Here is a 21,891-nt window from a genome sequence, read left to right on the forward strand (position 1 = left end):
AGATAAGTAAATTTAAATTCAAAGTTTATGTTTGAATCAAGATCCTTAATGAAATCTTGCTGTTTTGATGTGGAGTTTTATTTACTGATTTTGTTTGTTTACACTTGCAGAGCTGGATTACATCTTTTAGAACTTCAGCAGTTTCACAAGTAATTTGCTTTGTTGTGTTAAACTTCCAACTGACCAGGGTAATGAAAGACTTTAATTCTATTATGATAGATACTGACGTAAGTAAGTTGCAGATCTTTATATGGTGGATGGAAAAAGACATTCATAATATTCAGTTTTGAAGGAAAAAAATAAAAATAAAAATAAAAATAAAAGAGAGAGGAAGGTACCTCAATTCTTCTAGGATGGAAGATGATGACAAAAAAATTAAGGAATCAATTACAGTCCTGCTAAGTAGTGGGAAGAAAAAAAAAAAAAAAAAAAAAAAAAAAAAAACGCAAAATGATATGGCACTTGTGAGAAAAATTGGAAAAATTGAAAAGAGAGAAGTTGCCCACACACTGTGCAGGAAGCTGAAAATTTAAAGAATAGTCAAGTGAAGAGAAATGGTCATATAAATTGATATAAATATTTCAGAAATATAGAATAGAATCATAGAATCATTAAGGTTGGAAAAGACCTTCAAGATCTTCTTCAAGATGGTCCAACCATCATCCTACTACCAATGTCACCCACTAAACTGTGTCCCTAAGCACCGGATCCTTAAATATCCCAAGGGATGATGCCAGGGATACCACCACTTCCTTGAGCAACGCATTTCAATGCCTACGTCTTTAGTATCAGTAGGCATTTTAAACTGCTGTTCAATATTTTTGCATCATCTGTGTAATGAAACAAAGTCATTTGCACTTGAGCAGTTAACAGATAGACTAACTAGAGATTGAATTATTAATTTTATAACTGATAACCAGGTCAGAAGGTCAAAATAAGATCAGATATTAACTTATTTTTTTTCAAAGAACAATCATCACTGCAAGCCAAAGTAAACTGAAAAAAAAACAAGATATATTTCAACAGATATTTTTCAGAAGAGATATCAAAACTGAATGCTTATCTCAGTATAATGACAATTTAATACAAAATAAAAAATAAAGCTTAATAATATGCATTAAAATGCATTTGGCAAAACTTGTGTAAAAGCAAAATTGTTGAATAGAGTTTAAAAAAAAAAAAAGTATGCTTTATACTTAAAAAAGTATGCAAGAGTCCTTAGCATACATGGATTGAAGAACAGTAAGCAAATGTGGTGAGGTATTTAATTTGTCTATAAAACATGTTGGAAGGGTTATTTTGAATTAAATTCAATAACGCGTCTCCAGGACAATGATATAAAACACTAAGGGTAAATTGTATATTGGTGCAGGTCCCAATATGATAACACAAATATACTGGTTTCATTATGAATAAAATATATGTATATGCTAAAATAAAGTATATGCTATCAAATGGTTTCAGATACCACATGCAAAGTATATTTTATCGTTTAACACTACAGTGACTGTAAAAATAAAGATATATATATATTTTTTTAAAAAAAAGTGTTGCATGTTGCAAGTTGCAAGTTCTTTAAACAAATATTTTCACGACCATTTTATCTCTTAAACCAAGTCCTGGAAGAATTGCTTTGATAAAGTGAATAAATGGTCATCATTTTAAATTTACTTTTAACTTAGTTTCAACTTACTTTCACTTATTTTGACTACTTCTTATGCTTGTTTCAAGTATAAAAAATATCCAGTTTCTTGGCTAGAATGCAAATAAATGAACAATGTTTCTAAATTACCTCTCATTTAGGAAGGAAGGAAGGAAGGAAGGAAGGAAGGAAGGAAGGAAGGAAGGAAGGAAGGAAGGAAGGAAGGAAGGAAGGAAAGAAAAGAAACTGAAACAATTCTGAAATGTATCCAAGAAAATAAGTTTGTAGATTGAATTGACTTAGATGCCAGATTAAGTTTAATGCCTTTATTTATGTAAAACAATAATTTAGGATTAAAAATGTTTACCAACCATACCTATAAAAACTGCAGTCAGCCATATAGATGGAATGCCATCAAAATAAAACCAGCTGTCCAAAGAGTCATCTTTAACTTGTGACAATTAAACAGTTTTTCAGAAAGGTATCTGGAGGACCACATGATTTTTTTTTAACTTTTGAATTTTATTTTCTTAGCAAAAGAGACTTAATGGAAAAAAAATACAATTTTTAGAAAACAGTTTAAAATAGAAATATATAATACAGATATAATTTTTTCCTTATTTTTATGTTGGCATTCAGTTTAGTTGTTGAGCAGATTCAGGAAATGCAAAAAGATTTTTCTTTTTGGCTTTACATTGCATATTACCACTTACTCACACACCCCCACACATACACGCACCCATATACACATATCCCTCGTTAGCAGCTGCAAAGAGTGCCATTTTCTCTGGAACCCAACTTCATGTTTGCTAAGTTCTTCCTTTTTAACCCTCTCCTATAGTCAGTGTGAAAACTTAAGAAATAAAGGATAGCATTAAAAACTGATAGCATGTTCTAAAATTGGATGTTAGATGCAAATGGACAGCTCTTTTTCTTCAAAGAAAAGGTTATCTTCACAGCAGGATGCTGGGACCCATTGGCAGAAACAAATGGTCTGCAGTTTGTACTCTGACTTGCTGTATGTAACCTCTGGCTAAATTACAAAGAGCATTTTCCATTGTAAGATTTGTCTTACACATTTACACAATAATTAAATCCTTTATATTTCACATAGTGTTCCACAATCTTTACAAGCTTTTGGTGCTTCCTCTAAGGCACCCAGCACATTGTGCACTCCATTTGCAATGGGGTCTCAGCCACCACTGAGGGTGTCCAGGCTTGGAGCAGGGAGTATAGAGAAAAGCACAGGCAGGCAGGGCAGGGTTCAGGCATAGCAGAGTGACCAGCTGCTAAGCAAAACGGCCCCTGTGAGGAGTGGCGAGTCTTGCTGCATGTTGTTTGTCTAAAAATAGTGCTGCCGGCCAACTCAAGGAGTCAGCAAGAACTGGAGCTGATGGGAGAAGGAGGGAGCAGCCAGTCCTCAGCCAGGCCAGCAGCACTGAGGACTGCCAGGCATGGCCAGGCTCATCATACAGCGCATGGGTGGAGGCCCACAAGCCATTTGATTCCATCTCCTGTAGCTAGATTTTGCCAGCATATTTAAATAATCTGGAGCATGCTCCTAGCTCTGCTTCACTGCGGCATTGCTTTATGTGTTGGATACTAACCATGTTCAGGAATACTTCTACTGTCCTCTAACAGGACTGCCAAAAACCCCTATAGAAAGGAGAGAGGTGAAGGCAAGGATGTCTTCATTTCTTCACAGTGCTTTGGAGCTGTCCTAATTCCACACTGCAAAGTACAAACATTGCTCACTTCTGGAAGACACCAATTTTCCTACCATTCCTGCTTCCCAAGCAAGCGCAGAGATCAATCCTTTTTCGTCTCCATTCTGCCTTGTAGCTTCTGCCCATCTATCCCCCACCTGAAGACTGGTGAGGAGAAAGTAAAATTCCTATGCTCATCTAGTACAAGCAACTGCAAAAAGTTCAGGGCAACACTCTCCTTCCCACATAGAGCTTTTACCCATCAAGGGGCCCAGTTATCCGGCCTTCAAATCTCCTTAGAAAAGTCTGAAATGTTTAAGCGGCAAACTAATGTTCAGTGTAAAGATCCAAAGGGGAGATATTACGTTCTCTGAGGGAGACTGTGCATTTCCCTTCCAACCCTGGCCTCAGTTGAAGTATTACAATAATGACAGATGAGCTCCTCCAATAAGAGGCTTTCTTTTCCTTGACTTCAGTGCACGATTTTCCAGAGTTTTATGCAACGTTTTAATCTCATGTCTTTCAACTCTAGATTCTCCTGCTAGGTTGCTTATGAAAATTACATTAATAGAAACAGAAAATCTGTTAAGCAGGGTAAGAACTGTATTATATGTGAGAGCAAAACAAGCAGCCCCTGGCACTGAGCACCAAAAGGATTCCATTAAACAGAAGGAATACAGTCTTCCAACTGGCAGAGTATCATTTCACTTTGTTGACAGTATATAGAATAATGATTATCTACAGCTGGGTTAGGGAAGTATAAATCACATTAAATTTTTAAAATATGTGTAGCTATGCAGACCACAGGAATACACAACATTCATACATCGATTATTGCTATGGTATTTTTTTAAGGAACAGTTATTTATAGGAACTAAGTGCAACTGCCACATCTTCATTAGAAACTGCTTCAGATGATCCAAGCTACAGAAAGTGCTGAGAAGTTTGAATAAAGAAACACACTCAGATGCCAGTCTTTTCACAGAAAAATATCTTTAATTTAAATAAATCTTTAGCATTCATTCTTTTTTTTTTTTTTTTTTCATTCAATATGCCAATCTGTTTTTTTACTTTTAGTAAGAATTCAGACTTAGACTTACAGGACCTGCAGGATATTGATAATGACTAGGCAAGTAGTCTATAGGAACCTTGCACATTTATCTCTTTCACCAATCAACATCTTAAGTCTTATATGTTAAAAAGAAACTCAAAAACTGATATTGTGGACAGCCTGCTGACATGAAAATTTCTTGCTGTTTTCTTCAGATTCTTTTTGTTTGCTTGGTTGTTTTTTTAACCCATTAATATAACCCCACATGTATAAGAAAACTCAACAACACCGGACATTGTCTTTGCACAGGACTTAGGACTTTGGATTCCAAACCTAAAAGATCCACTCATAGAAGAAACAATACTCATTGCTAAGTAAATTTAAAACCAGCTTTGACAAGATAGTAATAGAAAAAGTATTGACATGTATTAGCAAAGGATTTTCTTATATATATATATATATTTAAATTCTGTTTTCATCACTTACCCTCTTTTTTCATATATAAAAATATTAAATATATATACACATATATATGCTTTCTTATATATATAGCTTTCTTGAAAACATCTCAGTAAAAATAATTCAAAATCCTGTATAAAAGATACCATTTATGTTTAGAAAGCTACCAATATATTTTCAGAAACTAACAAAACTTCCTCTTGCATACATTGTACAAATCCTGAAACTTTTGTTGAAGATCACCTATTTTTACAAAGCAAAGACAGCACAATGATTGCATGTAGTAAGAGTCATCTTTCTTGCCCATAAGGCAAACAATAGGATTGATTAATATTATGGTGGGTGGGGGAGGAAAGTTAAAAAAGGGAGTGTTGCCAAGAAACTGCCACTGTGAAAGTTGGCCAGAAAACAAGTTCTACTCTATGAAAAATTCTGAAGTTTTGGAAATCTAATTTTCATCCACACCAGGATGAACCATGCCCTCCTAAACTGAAGAGTTCATTGGTTAGGGCATGACCATAATCATCAACCTACTGATATTCACAGTATCTGTCTCTCAATCTCTCCTGTTGGAATATTAGATAGATGAAATATTATTCATTGAGCTTGGGAAAGTATAGACCCTGCTAACAGCCTACAGGGAGAACAAGGACTTTGTCTCATTCAAGAAAAGTGTCCTGAGATTAAGCATGACCTAGCTTCTTATGAATTTGGCTATAGACCAGTTTCTGTCTAGTTGGCCCACTGAATAAAGTTGCAGGAGGCTGTTCTGCTTTTTTCAAACTAGCCCATCAGTTGATGAGTTTCTATCCTAGGTGAAGATTTTTCACTATCAGGTACCCCAAGCTATTGTGAATGCCTTTGCTGCAGATTTCTTATTAATTTGATATGGAGGAACCAAGCCAAAGACATTTTCTATTTAAAATGAAAAGTTTTGATGGGTCAGCATTTTCCAGTGTGTGTGTGTGTGGGGGGGGGAAATCTCAGAAAATTCCAAACTAGCTCTAGTCATCATTTTTTCTGAAAGGTCACATGTCCACAAAATGGAAATTGCAATGTGCATAAAAAAAGCAGTTTAGAAAAACATAGCAGCATAGTGTCTGTATCTCTGTTTCACCTGCTACTAATGCCCGTATTGGTAATGCAAAAACAAAATTGTCACTGAGCAGACTGAGCACAGGTCTTCTGAGACGTTCAACATCATACAGAACCACACTCACAGTAGGTGAAAAATAACAGGTTTTACTACATGTGATGCTGCCATTCTTTTTCTTTTTTCTTTTTTTTTTAACTTGCCCACTGAGTTTACAATAAATAAATAAATAAATAAACACACTTTTAAATCATATATATATATATATATAATTGTAACTATAAAAATATAATTATATCTTGGAAGCCATCAACACCACTTGCCATACCCAGTGCTTGATGCCCTCTGACATGACCAAAGGACTCATGCACTGTATGTGCCTGCTCTCACTCTGCCCACTCCTGGCAGATCCTTTCCCTGAATTGTGGCTGTCTTTTGTTTCTGTCTGTGCAAAGGTCTGACCCTAACAATGTTGGCGGAAGGAAGGAAGGAAAGGTTTGTAGAAACCTTTGCAAACTCTTTTTTCCTCAAACGTCTCCCCAGAGGGCCAATAGAAACACAGAGTTAGCTCTTCAGATATCCAGTCTAAGGGGGACACTTCAGGAAAGAAATTCAGCTAAAGAGCTTCCAGCACTTGATGACTTATTGTTTGTTCCTTCCCCCCTTGCCCCCCCCTCCCCCCCCCCCCTCCCGCTCCCGGGCTTCATCAGGAACATCTAATGAAATTACAAGTATTTCAGTCTGGAAATAGCATGTCCATACCGCTGAACTTTGGCAAGGACATTCCCTTTCTTATACAGTCTTATCTTAGACTATCTCGTGCTTTGGGTATTCCTTGTCAATTTATGTAACCTAACGTTTATTCTGCCACTTGGAAACGAAGGGCAGATGTTCCCTCACGCCCTGACAGCGGCCAGGAGCTGTCTCTCCCGCTCCCACTTCCTCAGTTCTTCCCATCCGGAGAGAGCCCCCTTGCTGGGAGGGGAGGTGGCGGGATGCAGCGACATCCCCGCAAGCCACCACCCGCTCCTCCTGTCCCCGCAAAGCCCTGGACGAGCAAACTGCCGCAAACAGTGCTCAGCCTGCCCCGACACCCAGGCACCTCACCCCCGGCCGCTGCCGGTGCCTGCCCTCAGCGCAGGTACTCCTGAGGGGAGCCGGGGGTGTTGGGGTCTCCCCGCCCGCTGCACCGCCCCCGCCGCGACTGTGAGGGGGAGAGGGGAAACGCCGCGGCCGTGAGGTGGCGGGGGTGTCCCTGGAGAAGTGACAGAAAAAACTAACCTGCCGCAGGGATGGTGATGGGAAGCAGCAGCAGCTGATGGAGCAGCAAGGCTGGCAGGAGTTGGGTGGCCCACATGGTGCCGGCGGCCCCCCCTCCGGCGGGCTGGCGGGGAGGAGGAGAGGAGATGGCTCCTCGGAAGGACCCTGTGCACAGCCGGTCACTCGAGGAGGCAGAGTGAGCCGAGCTGCTTTTTATTGCGATGATCTAAGTTTGTTGTGTGATTAACTGGAAAGATCTGGGTCCCAACTCCCTCTTACGGTAAGAAACTGTTTAACAACATCCCCTCTCTGCCTCCTCTCCCCCACCCCGCCCCTCCCCAGGAGCTGCCTCCCCTCCCGCCCCGCAGCCAGCCCAGGGAGGGGGCTCCCACCACCACCTCCCTTTCTCCCTCCTTCCCTCTCCCCACCGCCTCCCTCCCTCCCTGGATCCCTCCAGGGGCTCAGGAGGAGCAGCCAGGCTGATCGGGTCCCTCAGAGCTTGCCTTGGGGCTGGTGTCTACTGCTGCACAGTCCCCCATATCCTCCCTCCTCACTCCTAGCCCCCAACCCTCCTTTGTCCTCTCACCTGCAGCCATATCACCTCTCTCTGCCCGCAGACATCTCCCCTCATAAAGTCACCCTTTTCTCCACCTGCCCTTTGGCCTCATCCACAGGAAAGACCCTCAACCATGGCTGTTTCAGCAGGACTCCTGCTGCCCCATAGCCAGGAACAAAACAAGACCGTTTCCTGGTTAAGAAGCACACCTTTCCTCCGACCTGTCCATGGCTCCCCCTTGGCTGCTGGCCTGGCCTTTCCATCACCCTCTTTGACCATCTGACATGTGCCGCTTCCCCAAAATTGTGGCAACTCTGGGGAATCTAAAGGTCAAATATCAGCTGGCTGGTATTTCTCTGTGGAGACAAACCACAGTCCAAAGCGAGGCCCGACCTTCCTTCTGTTACTGGCAAAATGACTCTAATTCTTCTATTGTGCTTCCTTTTAACTTTGTGGAAGAAATGGCGTTGGAGTTTGTTTAAAAGCATGAGACCGGCCTTTGCTAATGTGAGTGTTCAAAAATAAACATTTCAGGAAAAGTTTTGCTGTAATTTAAACCAGTTCTTTCTCCCATGCACCCACCTATGGTCTATTGCATAAGTGTATGACAACACAGGCAGTAGAAAAACATTTCTTTCCATTTTCCGCAAATAAACAAGAGACCTGCATATGGACCCCTGCCATGTGAGTCTTCTCCAGTCCAGTTTCCCTTTCCCAGCCTTACTACCCATTTTGCTCATAAACACCTTTGAATGAAAGAGTTTTTCTCAAAAACATGTTGTTTTCAAAGGCAAAAGATATTCATTTTTATGTTTTATTTATTTTTCCTTTATTTCCAAAAATATATGTATATATATGCTTTTTTCTTTCCTTTCACCCAAATTATACCCAATGTCAAAACAAAATATTTCTATTTGGGAATTACTGTCTTGGTAAGTGAAAGAAAGGGGACAATAAGGAGCTGAGGGAGAGTTTGTGAAGAAAATATTTTGAACATTTGGTGTTACAGGAAAAACAAATTCATGTGAAAAAAAAAAAAAACTTTCTTAAATATGCAGAATGAAAATTATTTCTATTTTTTTGCTTTTTCTCCAAAGAATAAGGCTTTATTTGCTTGAGTTTATTTGCTGGTGTGCTAAAAGCACAACCTGGGAGCAGAGAATTTGTATTCCTTATGCCATTGACCTTGTGCGAAATCCTTATCCACTGCAAAAAGTAGAACATGGATATCTCAGTTTCTGTTTTCTGTTCTTCTGCTTGTGCTTTAAGATAGACATAAATATAAACAATAAGCAACAAAAATAATCATAGGACCATGCTGAGCCCAGAATAGCCACATTCTGTTAACCAGATGCATTTGACTTGTCCGTGCATGTGATGATTGACCTTTCTTTGTATAAAGCCCCAAATTATGCACCATTAAAGTCAAGTAGATTTTTTGCCACCGACTTCCCTAAGGTGGAGTATTTGGTCTGTAGTCAGATTTCTCCTGAATCTTAGGAGGGTTTCTGCTGTGTCTCATGGGGACTAGGATGCTCCCTAATGGAGAAAATATTTTGCTATATGGATTCCTATTATTAATACATAGTCCTGTGTATTATTCATAATGCATTTGTAGTTCTGCTTGAGAGTTTAAGTCATGGGCATAAGCTTCTTTGCCTGTATATATTATTCTGGGCATGTGCAACTCCTTAGACATGGTTCTCTATTTGACCAGTTTTGGGAGCCTGCTGGAGGACAACTCTACTTTTTACGTAAGTCGTACTGCCCTTCAGTGAAAAATAAGGCATGCAGAGTGAAGGGCCAGAGACTGAAGAGAAAATATAAAGGAAAAGATCTTGTAGGTGCTACATTCAGATGATATATTCATAAGCAGTCAAGGCAAATATTTGCATCTGGATCTGGGAATTGAAAATGCTCTTTGGTCCCACATCATATACTGCGAAATGTAGTATGATCCTTTTTCTCTGTCTTCTTGCCCCATGTATTTTACAAGTGAAGCATAATATTTTAGTTCAGTTCAGTCAAATTTTATCTTGAAATTCAATACGAAGAAAGCCTGTAAAAATTGCATTTCATGCTTATGTTTTCTAAAGAATATTCAATGTCAGGTATTAGTCTGCATATAGAGAAACTAAGAGCTAAATAGCATAACCAAAAGTTGTAGGCTTTATGCAAGAATATTCTGTTATGAGTTATGATTTCTGTCCTTTTGAGTGTATGCTTTCAGACCTATAAGCCTTTATCTCTCGCTTTTTTTTTTTTTTTTTTTTTTGGGGGGAGCAGGGCTGGTTGTAGCTGAGGGTGATGCTTTTGGTATTCTTTTTCTTTTTTCTTATTTTTTGGCTTCTAATTTCTTTGGACACCTTACAAACTTGCCTTGATAACCTGACTCACAAACCAGTATAGTTCTGTGTTAGGAAAGTAGCATAACATTTCTGTAGGCTATATCTAAAAAGAAAAGTGTTACTGCACACTTTACCAAAGATATATTGGCTCTACATTGCCTACATGAGTAAAAAAGTTTGAAAAAGTTTTATTTTGGTTGGAAAAGTAAGCAGACATGACCAAATACATAGAAACTGCTATTTTTATATTCCCTTTTCTGACCATAACCACAGTTGGATCTGTTTTTCAGATGTAACTTGCTACCCAGAAATGCTAGATATTCAAAATTTTGGCAGGAATCTGCACACGCATTCACAGAATAATACCAAGTCACAATTAGCTTTAAAGGAAAGCTTTCCTAAATGAACCATCATCTGTCATATGAATTACCTATTATGTTCAAAATAAGCCATTTTTCTTCTTGATTTACCCTCTTCTATATGTAGCACTCCTTATGCTAAAGTTTCATTGGATAATGAGCCCAATAACAAGCGCATGTAGCAATTATTATTCAACGTCAAGTTGATTAATGAAAAAGTTCTTAAGTATAAACCAAAAAATTGTGGTTCATCTTATTTGCGGGATCTACCTTTTTTTTTTTTTTTTTTTTTTTTTTTTTTAATAAATTGAGTTTGATAGTAGGAAAAAAAGACCAAGGTAGAGACTGGAGACTGAATCTCCCTATTCAATGCTGTTCAGAAATGTAGAGTTTAGTAGAGCTACATGTCAAAATGTCAATCCCTGCTGAGGCACTTGAGCTAGAGTCCCAGCTGGTCACATGGCACCTTCCAGCCCAAGCCCCAGGCTTTCTTCATGCAGGGGAAAAAAAGAAAAAAAAAAAAAAAAAAAAGAGGAAAAAAAAAAGAGAGAGAAAAAAAAAAAAAAGTAAATAGTGGAAAGGAAAGGAAAAGGGGGAAGAAGAGGATAACAAGATCCTAGCACACGGATTAATGTGTCTGGTGTCTGGCAGAAGCTCAACCACCCCCTGAGTCCATCATTTTAGATTCAGCCAAGACGATTTTGCATGTCATCATGCTAAATGCTGCACATCTGAACTGCTGGTCCCAGAGGGCAAATTCACCACACCAGTCATGTGTTTACACCTCCATGTAGTGAAGCAGGAGAGTTTAGCATCTCAGATGAGGCTTCATGCTGATTAGACACTAGGGAGACCTTAGATGGCAAGAACTACACCTCCTTCTGCAATGTAGGCACTAATCTACATGGCATTCACAAATAAAATCCCACATGGATTTAATACCCTAAACTATACAGCCTTAAACTTTTTTTCCTTCATCCCATGTTATAGCTTATAAAAAAAAAAAAAAAAAAAAGGTTATTGTCTGGCCTTGTGAGAACAAGACATATTACAGTTAAGATTGAACCGCTACAATTACATTTTACCCAAAAGCAAGCATTTGTAAATGGGCTTCACACTTCAACTGAGCACTTTCATGGTACAAACCATGAAAAACAATGCAAGACATGCATACAATGTTAAAAAATCTAGATTATCACCTCATACATAGATGTATGCTCCTGGGGAATTAAAAGTATGCTTCTGAAGTTGCTGAGATTAAAAAAGAATATGAACTCCCAAGTGAATTGGTTGTGTTTAATTCCACTTATTAAAATTAACATATGTTCATAATATTCCAATATATATAATTCAAAGTTTTGCCCACACCCAGACTCTCAGGTACTGAGTCTTACTCTCAGGTCTGAGTCCTAAACCTAGTCAGGTAATCCAGGGTTCATTCCTGCAGTCTTTTAGTGGCGTAAATACCCTCTGGCTTTCCTATCTAAAACATACTTTAACTGCTTTTTACATGTATATTATATGCTAATTAAGAATAGGTAAGTAGAGTAACAAAAATAATAATAAAATAATTTAAGTTCTAGTATAAACGCCATGTAAGCCATTTATGGCATGGTGCCCAATGGCATCTGATTCTGAATGAATCCTTCCAGATTAGTTTGGAATTGACAATTGTCAATATATTGGGGGAAAAAAAAAAAAAAAAAAAAAAAAAGGGCAAGAATTTATGTACACCACGTTTATATTAGTAGGAAATATCTGAAAATGCTTTGTTTACATGAAGCTAAATCTTTCAAACTAATTTGCATTAATAAAAACATTATTTTCAGAAAAACTCCTAGTAATATCTGTATGAAGTTTTTTGGAATGTGCTGCATTGTGGCTAAATGTTCTTAGGAACTGTCCTTTCGACCCCAGAAGGCAAAACAATCCCTCACTCTACTCAGAAGTGTTCCTTGTATTTACTGAGAGTTACATGTATGGATTGAGGATGTTAAACTTTTTGTTTATTTTTTTTTGTTTGTTTGTTTGTTTTGATTCCCTATCTATTAATCTCTGGAATGCCAAAACTTCTATAAAAGATAAATGCCACAAAATTCTGATGTATTTTGTCTGTATTACTCAGGGCCTAATGTGATTCTCAAAACCTTTACAATAGATTTTTTTTTTTCTTTGTCCAAAAATGTAAGAAAAAATGAACCTCTCTTTGACCTTTTTTCTACTAAAATCAAGTTGTGGTACTGGCCATTGGAAAAATAAACAGAAGCTGAATACATTCAATATGAGGTAACAGCCCCAGAAGCCCTTAATTTACATGCCATAGTTACTGAGTTACTTCTCTGAGGATAGTTACTCTCCATACTATTTAACTATTTAATTATTCCAATATCTGTACATTTGTGTTTCACCATAAGAATTCCATTTTTAGCAAATTAAAGAAGTGCTTTTTCATGCTTATTAGAATCACAGAATCACAGAATCACAGAATTTCTAGGTTGGAAGAGACCTCAAGATCATCGAGTCCAACCTCTGACCTAACACTAACAGTCCCCACTAAAGCCCCCATCCCTAAGCTCTACATCTAAACATCTTTTAAAGATGCTTTCTCCATGATAGAGTAATCTAAAAATCAAATGTTTGACTGAACTTATCTTTCAGTCTCCAGGATTTATTTTTTAATCTTTCCCATTCACAAAAGCTTGATTCCTTTAAATATTTGTATAAATTACAAATATTCATTACAATAAAGGAAAATTAAATTACATTTATGTGCATACATCAAATATATTTCTATTCTGTCTTACTGTTGGAAAAGCTTTTCAATACCAGCCTAAAATGTCCAACTACTAAGATAACCACCTATCTTCTGCTTTTTAAACCAGTTTTATAATTTTAGTACCTGAGCTAAGGTTTGTAAATAAGTGATCCTAACAATACAGTAATGCTTACTCTGCAACTTTGATACGTACAAATAATACAGGTCCCTTTACCTTATATAGTCATCGAAAACCATGAGAGTACCAAGAGAAAAATAAATAAATAAATAAATAAATAAATAAAAATAGTATACCTGTCCGAATAGGTAAAATATATATAAGTACATTATTTTACTAATAAACCTACAAAAAAAATAAAATAAACAAAACCTACTAAACAAAAAAGTACAAAAAATACCAAAAGAAAAAAATATATATTATTAAAAATACATATACTTGTATAACTTAAGTGTGTGCCTTTCAGTAGGAAAAAAAATTAAAACAGGCTTTCTCTGCACATAGAGAAATGAAATTGTTGGCAGACAGCAAAGGGTCCTTGTTGTCCAATATTATACTTTTGTAAAAGAAATGTCACTGAGACCTGTATAAGATCTTACCAAAACTGATGTTGAAAAAAACAGTCACAAACGTAATATAGAGTTGTTTTTTTTGTTTTGTTTTGTTTTTTTAAAGAAAAAATATTGCAGTAAAAAAATACTATTAATATCTCACATTGGTAGATATTTTATATTTTGAAAATATATTTTCAATATGTTTAGAGAAACAAAGAATAAAATTAACCTTGGACTTTGACTATGATTTATACATTATGTAATGACTTCAGCAATTCAAATATACAATGCCAGAAGTATTAGTTCTTTGAATTCCAGAGTATGAAGTCTTCTAGAACTTACTTGTCAAGAATAAATTCTATAGGATTTCACATCAAAGAGAAGAATTTTTAGGGTTCTGTTAAAGGTTTTGGAAAGAAACTTAAATGGGGATTTATCAGTTTCTTTGCATTTGCATGTCTGAGGGTGTATTAATAACATCTCAGAGAAAACACAAAAAATAACTCACAGTTGATGACTGTAAAGCTCTGATCTTTCCTGGTTTAAGGTTTGTAACCCCAGAGACAGAAAGCTTGCCAAGACATCAGAAAAGATGTTATCAGAGGAAAAATCTCAGCTTGAATTCTTTTCAAGAACAAGCTTTGGGTACTTTATTTGAATCAAAGTCTCCTTGTTTGGGATATGAGCATTGTAATGCAGCTACTGGAAAATAGTCAAGTAAGCAAAAGAGACAGAGTTGCAGAATCAGGACAGGAACTCTCAAAGGAAGATTAGGGCAAACTAAAATTTTTTATCTGCATTCATTTCTTCCAAAGAGAAACAAACTTTTTTTTTTTTTTTTTTTTTTCAGCACAGTTTTTTCCCTTAAAGATTTAACCACAAGCTCTGCCATGTTAAATCTGAAATGACACTTATATGCCAATAAACCTTTTTGTCTGTTCTATGTTTAGTATTTCATATCTCAACACTATAGTGTCTACTTTTATGAAACACCTGATCCCCACTTTTCATAGAGTTTAATTATTACTAAGGGTTCTTGTGGTGGTTTTTGTTTGTTTGTTTTGTTTTGTTTTGTTTTTCCTTTTAAGTGAAATTTGCGTATGGATGATTAGGCTTCAGTGTAAGTTTAATGAAAGTGATAAGTGACTGATTATATTCTTGCCTTGCGATATTCTCCTGCTGGAGATTTTGCTATGAAATTGTGCAGCAAAAATAAGATTGAAGAAGAATTTAGAAGTCCGTGGTCTAAAGTACAATTCCAAAGCTGTCTGCTTGTTCATATGCATCAACTTTGCTCTGCTTTCCCAAAGTTGTAATCCCATTCTTCATGTCCAAAATGAAACTTATAATTTAACGAATAAGCTTTTGAATTTGAAATGCTACTGTTAAGCAGGCTGATATGGTGGTCTATTTCAATATTCTTTTATCAGATTCTTGAATAAAATTTGCTCCAAACAAATAAAAAATAAAAATTTCCTGCTGAGTACCTGTTGTGGTTTATCCTAAACTGAAGACTTTCTTAAAATAGTAATGTAGAAATTAATATTCATTGTAAATTTACCTCCAAAGATTAGCAACCCTAATTTTTAATGTAAGAATCTATAGATTATGTTGAAGGAGTCCATGTAGAATATGAATTTTATCTGACAGTAATCAATGCGTAACGTCTACGGAAAAGTATAAAAACAGAGCAAGCTTGCAGTGATACTTCGTTAGAATGTTTCCCAACATGCCAACATTTCTGGTCATCTAATTTTTTGTGCTACAAAATTAATGACCTTTGCAGTGTTTTATGATTATTATTTTTTCTCTCTTTATGCTGTCTATCATAGTTCAAGTGTAAACATTACTCAGCCAAACATAAACATGAGCTAAATTACCTAGACAAGGAATTTTCAATTATAAATTTTGTAAGTAGTTTTTGATGTCTGATACAAAATGTTTCACATATAAAAGCCTGGAAAATGATAGCTCTTTACTATGGAAAAATAAATGCTCAGTATTGCAATTTTGTTACCACTTCTTAAGACGAAAACAAACAAGCAAACAAATAAAACAATAAACCCCTGTCCTTTAAGTGATAAGGGCAAACACTTGAACAATTTCTGAATAATAAAATGAAACTATCACTTCTGAAAATGCACATATCCAATTAGTTAATTTTTAACATTCCAATGTCTTTACTCATTTATTCCCAGTAGATCAGAAAATGTGGTTTCAATTCACATATTAAAGAGCAATGATAACAAACTGTCTTTCTTTTTTCTTTTTTTTTTTTTTTTATGCATATGTCCTTTAGTTATGGAAGCACTTACAATAAACCACTGAGAATGTGCTTTGAGTACCCACAGGAAATAGGGGGCTGTGTCACTCCACTTGAGTAGAACAACATTTAAAACTAGTTTTCTTATAGTTTCTTCAGGAAAGATAAATAAATAAATAAATAAATAAATAAGTGAATCTGGCTTTTATTTCCCAAAATTAAAATAGCAAGCACACTTTCTAATGTAAACTTGTATTTTATCACTAGATGTCTGTTATAGTCCCATTGAAAGTGCTAGTGTAGAAAAGTGACTCTATATCTGGAAATAATTTTCCAGTTCTTAACAGATGACATAATTAACCAACGTTTTGAATGCTTTACATCACACTTAAAAAACAAAAAAACAAAAACAAACAAAAAAAAAAAAACACACTAATTACTCTGGTAAACCACTTAAATGCCTCATTACCAGTAGCTATCAGTGCATTTGGAATTTAATCCTAATATTTTCTTTCTCTCTTTCTTTCTTGTGCTCTTGCATTTCCTTTCTTCCTCTTTCTTTCTTTCTTTCTTCCTTTCTTTCTGTGTGGGTTTTTTTGTTCTGTTGGTTTGTTTTTGTTTTGTATTGAAATGTGGCTATAGAGCACAAATGCATCGATGTTTTAAAGGAGTCATTGTATCATATCCAAATTTAATAAGTCAGAAAGAACAAATTATAGTTACAATAGGTTCCACTTATCATGTCTAAATAATAAATGCAGAAGTACCATCTGTGTTTGAAATGGAAGGTTGCGTACCCACAAATACATTTTAAAAGGCCTTTTTTTATATAAGCCAGAGAAGTGAAAGTGAAAATAAGAAATGCAAGAAAACTTTATCTTCTAGAATCCAGGCAGCCTGTAAAATACTACAAGAGAGGCAAATCGCTGATACATATGATCATATCATAAATCGATAGGAAAACATATATTATTGCTTGACTCACACTGTATTTCTGCCTTGTTATATAACAACATTTCTAACATGTTGTTATATACTTCTGTATTTCAGTGCTCTAGCCTTACCATGCAAAATCCAGCTTCCTGGGTGCTACCAGCTGGGCCACAGGCAGAATATTCAATGATGAACTCTGAAAAACGCACATGCAATTTGCCATGTAACATCATATATTACTGGCATATACATATTAACTGACCACAAAGAAACCAAATAAAGCATATAATAACTCCATGCTACAGCTCTTTTCCCAATGAGGATGTTTACATATGCTTCTTGCTTCTATCTATCTATTAATTTTTGGTGTTATTCATTTCATTTAATACCATGGTGTTTACAATTATGTCCAAGCTAATCACTCTAGTTTTCACTGTAGCACTGTTAGAAATAAATAAGCATTTGGGGACACAATTAATCTGACTGCATAGAATAAAATGATGGTTGCCCTGAAAGTACCCTAGAAGTATTTACTTCCTCTCACTCAGATCCCTGATCTTCTCAATGTCCTCAACATATCTCCTCATAGATTAAATTTGCATTGATTTTGATTGCAAGAGGAAAACGAAATTAACAGATAAGGATAATAGAGAAAATGCTAAGAATTAAGGAAATAGATACGATGAGGCAAAAAGTAGGTAAGTACAAAAATTATTTTGTTCACATGCACTAGAAACATCCTTATGAGCTAGAAAACCATCCTGAAGCTGGTGGACTCACATGAAACTGCTGTGCTCATGTATTCATTACATAATCCAGAATCCTCAGGAATTTGCAGAGAATTTAATGCACATTTCAAATCTCCATTTGAAAGGCTGGTAACATGCTGACTCAGTACAGCACTCAGAGTTGAATCCATCCTGCAAATCAGCAAACTGAAATGAAGGTTTCTTAAGTCTTAAAACTTCCCAAGCGTTCTACTTAACACACTACCACAAAAGAAAAGGCAGCCCTAGTTGCAGTATTTCAGTATTTGTTTCAAAGTCTATTGTTTTACATAAGGGTGCCAGTTACCCTTATACTGAAAAGGAAGCCACAGACCAAACTCTGTGGCTCTAACTCTGGAGAAGAAAAGGTTTATTTCTCACACTTAAGCTTTTCTAGTTGGCTAGCTCTATGCAAATCTTGGTTTAGTATCCAGCTTCAACATATACTGATATAAGGCAAATTGTCTCCAAGTTTGCACCTTTCTGTTTCTAGATCTAGAAACAGGAGAGCCATGGCATCCCCATGTTGTCTTTCATATAATTACATCTGTCTTTCATCTAAATCCTGAGAATAAATTAAATCTGTTAGGCATCTCTCCTCACAAGTACAGATCTTTTTCTTCAGGAGCCAAAGACCATACCTTAGAATTGTTGTACTCTATTATTGTGAATTTGTCAGCATGATCAGAGGTAACTAAGAGGATATTTGCAATTGAGAATATGATGCAACTTTCCAAATTTGTCTAAGGAGCTCAGGCATTTATCTCTGTGTTATACACTCCTTTTAGTGTATAAATAAAATTAATTTCCTAATTTCCTAGTTCTAAAGCCTATGATCCTTGCCTTCTACATTTTGTTGAATTTGTCAGTGCTGATGACAACAGAGACAAATGAAGCTACAAAGAGAGAATGATAGCATCTACGAGATTTGAAACATTTATGTGACTGAGAATGGTATTTTGAATTCACTAAATTTCCAGAACATGATCAATTAAAAAAAAAAAAACAAACACCTCTTTTGTTAATACTTATAGCATAAATACATTACATCAATCTATTTACAGAATATTGAACATTAATTAAAAATGACAGGAAATTTTCAGATCAGTTTTAAATTAGAAAGAAAAAAAGAAAAAAAAAAAAAAAAGAAAAAAAAAGTGGGGGGGGGAATACATTCCAAAATCTCTTCATTCTATTTTTAAGGAGCAATTAAAAAATAATATGAACTTTTTGACAGATATAAGAATTTAAAATGACATTTTCCATTTTGAAGAAGTTTCTAGATATTTTATCTGAAAGTAAAAATTAATGTGTAACAGAAAGAATTATAAAATAAAATAGAATTAAAATAGTGAACCATTTTATCCACTGCAATTCAATACATTTTTTATACTAGTTCCCCAAAATATCAGATTTTATTATTTCTTCAAAGACAGGAAATACCTAGAAAAGTAAAACAAGCAAAATAGCAAAGACACACACAAAACAAACAAACAAACAAACAAAAATCTTCTGATAACAAAAAAGCTATTTCCTGTGTTGCTATATTTCTGATTAATAAGTTATGAGCCAAGAGCTCAAGAGGTCAATGAAACCAGTGTACTGGTCATGACGACAATACACTGAAGTTATAAATTAATGCACAATTATGCATTACCTAATTTTTATATCTTCTCTCTGATGTTCTGTGGTTTGTGTTGTTAATGTAGGAATCCATATGAGAATATGTGAGCATGATGTGTAAATCTGGATCTGCATTATGTCCATGAATAAATTTCTTAATCTCACTCACTTTAGTTATTGATTGCAACAATCCCTTCCCATAATATCCAGAAGGTGTTGTGATGCTCTATTCATTCATTAAAAGCATGAAATCTGCTGTGACAGCTTTGCATAAGCCATACTAGAAGTCTATAACTATAAAAAATTATGTGCTCATAGAATTATAACCCATACAGGGAAATAATATTTCTTCTTTATATTTGTATAATCCACAGCCTCAAATCATAACTAGGTAAAGTAGGAGCTTCCTTGTCAACACTTTAAAGTACTAATACTGCAAATTTTATTTGCCCTGGTATTATAACTTGCAGTCTTTATCATTTTTTCTTAATTAAATCACTGATTTTATAGGTAACAGCCAAGAAGACATAGGAAATACACTGTTTCTTACAGTATTGGAGCCAGAATTTCACACAGAATATTTTATTTTATTAAGAATAAAGAATATTTCTCCTTCACTTTTCTTCTTCCTCACATCATTTTAAGTTTTGGCTTGAGAGTTGTTTGGTTTCATTTAAGTTTTCTGTGGGAGAAGGACATTCTTGGGGTGTGGGAGAAGCCAAAGAAAACTAGGATTCAAAATAAACAATTCTCAGTTTAACAGCCCTCATTAGATACGCAAATTTCTCTCTTAAACATTCAGATATATGACTGTACATGAAAATCAGATGGGCATGAGGAAATTATTACATTTGCCAAATGAAGTTTTGGTCTGTATGGCAAACAGCTGTGGTTCAGATGAGAAAAGGTCTGAGAAACAAAATTGTTAAATCCAAACAGAAAACTTTGTGGGCAAAGGTAAATATGTCTTAGCACCTTGCAGCTTTTATCTGTTTTTATCATCACTGACAATGCATAGTGTCTTAAGATATGTTGTTCCTCCTTTTGAGTGTAACTTACAAGACAGGAGATAATGAATACACAAAATACAAGATCTGAGTGGTAATTGCTGCTGAAACATGTAGTAAATGGCAACATAAGTCCTCTTAGACTTTAACCCTAATTACTACAGACATTTACAAGAATTCATGATAATCCAGTGTTTGCACAGGGGACAATTCCATATACATACATTTGTTTTGTGATATAGTTTTTTATATTTTTTTTGTGATATAGTTTTTTATATTTTTTATATAGTATTTGTTTTCTGAATAGTTTAGCTGGAAGGTACCTTCAAAGATCATTGAATCCAACCATCTTCAGGGCTAAACAAAAGTTGAAGCATATTATTAAGACCAGTATCCAAATGCTTCGTGAACACTGACAGGGCATCAAACACTTCTTTAGAAAGCCTGTTCCAGTTTGTGACCACCCTCACAGTAAAGAAATTTTCCCTAATCAGTCTGAACCTCTCCTGGCACAGCTTTGTGCCATTCCCACACATTCTGTCACCAGGGAGAAGAGAGCAGCCTGTCCTTCCCACTTCCCCTCTTCAGAAAGTTGGGGAGAAATTAGGTCATCTCTCAGCCTCCTTTTCTCTTCTCCAGACTAGACAACCTAAGTGCTCTGACCCTCTCCACACTCCTGTGTGTGCCTTCCAGCCCTTTTACCAGCTTTCCTGCCCTCCTCTGAACTCATTCAGGTATCTTAACATCATTTCCAGATCATGGAGCCCAAAACTTCCCACAATATTCAAGATGAGGCCACACCAACAGTAAATACTCTGGGAGAATCTCCTCTTTTGCCCAACTGTCCATGCTGTGTTTAATGCACCCCAAAATGCCATTTGACCTCTTGGCTGCCAGGGCAAGCTGCTGGCTTACGTGGAGCCTGCTGTCACCAGCACTCCCAGATCCATTTCTGTTGAGCCACGCATCTCCCAGTCTGTCCCTGTGTCTGGCATTACAACATTCCAGGTGCAGAAACCAACATTTACCTTTGTTGAACTTCACACTGTTGATGATTGTCCAAAGCTCCAAACTTTCTATATCCCTCTGCAAGCCCCTCATCCCTCCAGAGACAAGGACTCCCAGCTTAGGATCATCAGCGAACTTGCAAAGGATACATTCAACTCCTGCATCCAGATCATTAATAAAAGCTGAAAATGTCACTGACACTCAGCACCAACCTGTTTCTGCATTAGTGTATCTATGGTAAAATCTTTCAATTGTTTTAAATATAGACAGTTTCAAATACTATTAAAAATTCCAACTTTAAAAAATTGAAGTGGATATATGAGGCCCATGTTATTTCACTGAGCCTGCCTGCAGTGAAATTTCCTTTTGTTTGAATCCCTAAGCTGCTTTTTGAGTCTACAGCAAAGTTTGCACCTCTCTTAAAGAACACTTCCTTGCCACAGAAAAAAGTATGCCATAATATTTCGGTGTCCACAAACCTGCCTCAC

At 36.0% G+C, this 21,891-nt stretch overlaps 1 protein-coding gene across 1 annotated transcript in view; it reads right to left on the reverse strand.

The window, feature by feature from the left end:
- Nucleotides 1-7,351, reverse strand: part of HGF (hepatocyte growth factor) — a gene marked incomplete at its 3' end in the record, with an annotated part of 61,023 nt that extends 53,672 nt beyond the window's left edge. Inside the window, exon 1 of the mRNA XM_084305954.1 lies at nt 7,233-7,351. Coding sequence (XP_084162080.1) covers nt 7,233-7,308 — 76 coding nt within the window. The 5' untranslated portion in view covers nt 7,309-7,351. The remainder of the gene's footprint in view (nt 1-7,232) is intronic.
- Between the last annotated feature and the right edge of the window lie 14,540 nt (nt 7,352-21,891).

Source organism: Netta rufina (assembly GCF_964035555.1).
Source record: "Netta rufina genome assembly, chromosome: 1".
NCBI lineage: Eukaryota > Metazoa > Chordata > Aves > Anseriformes > Anatidae > Netta > Netta rufina.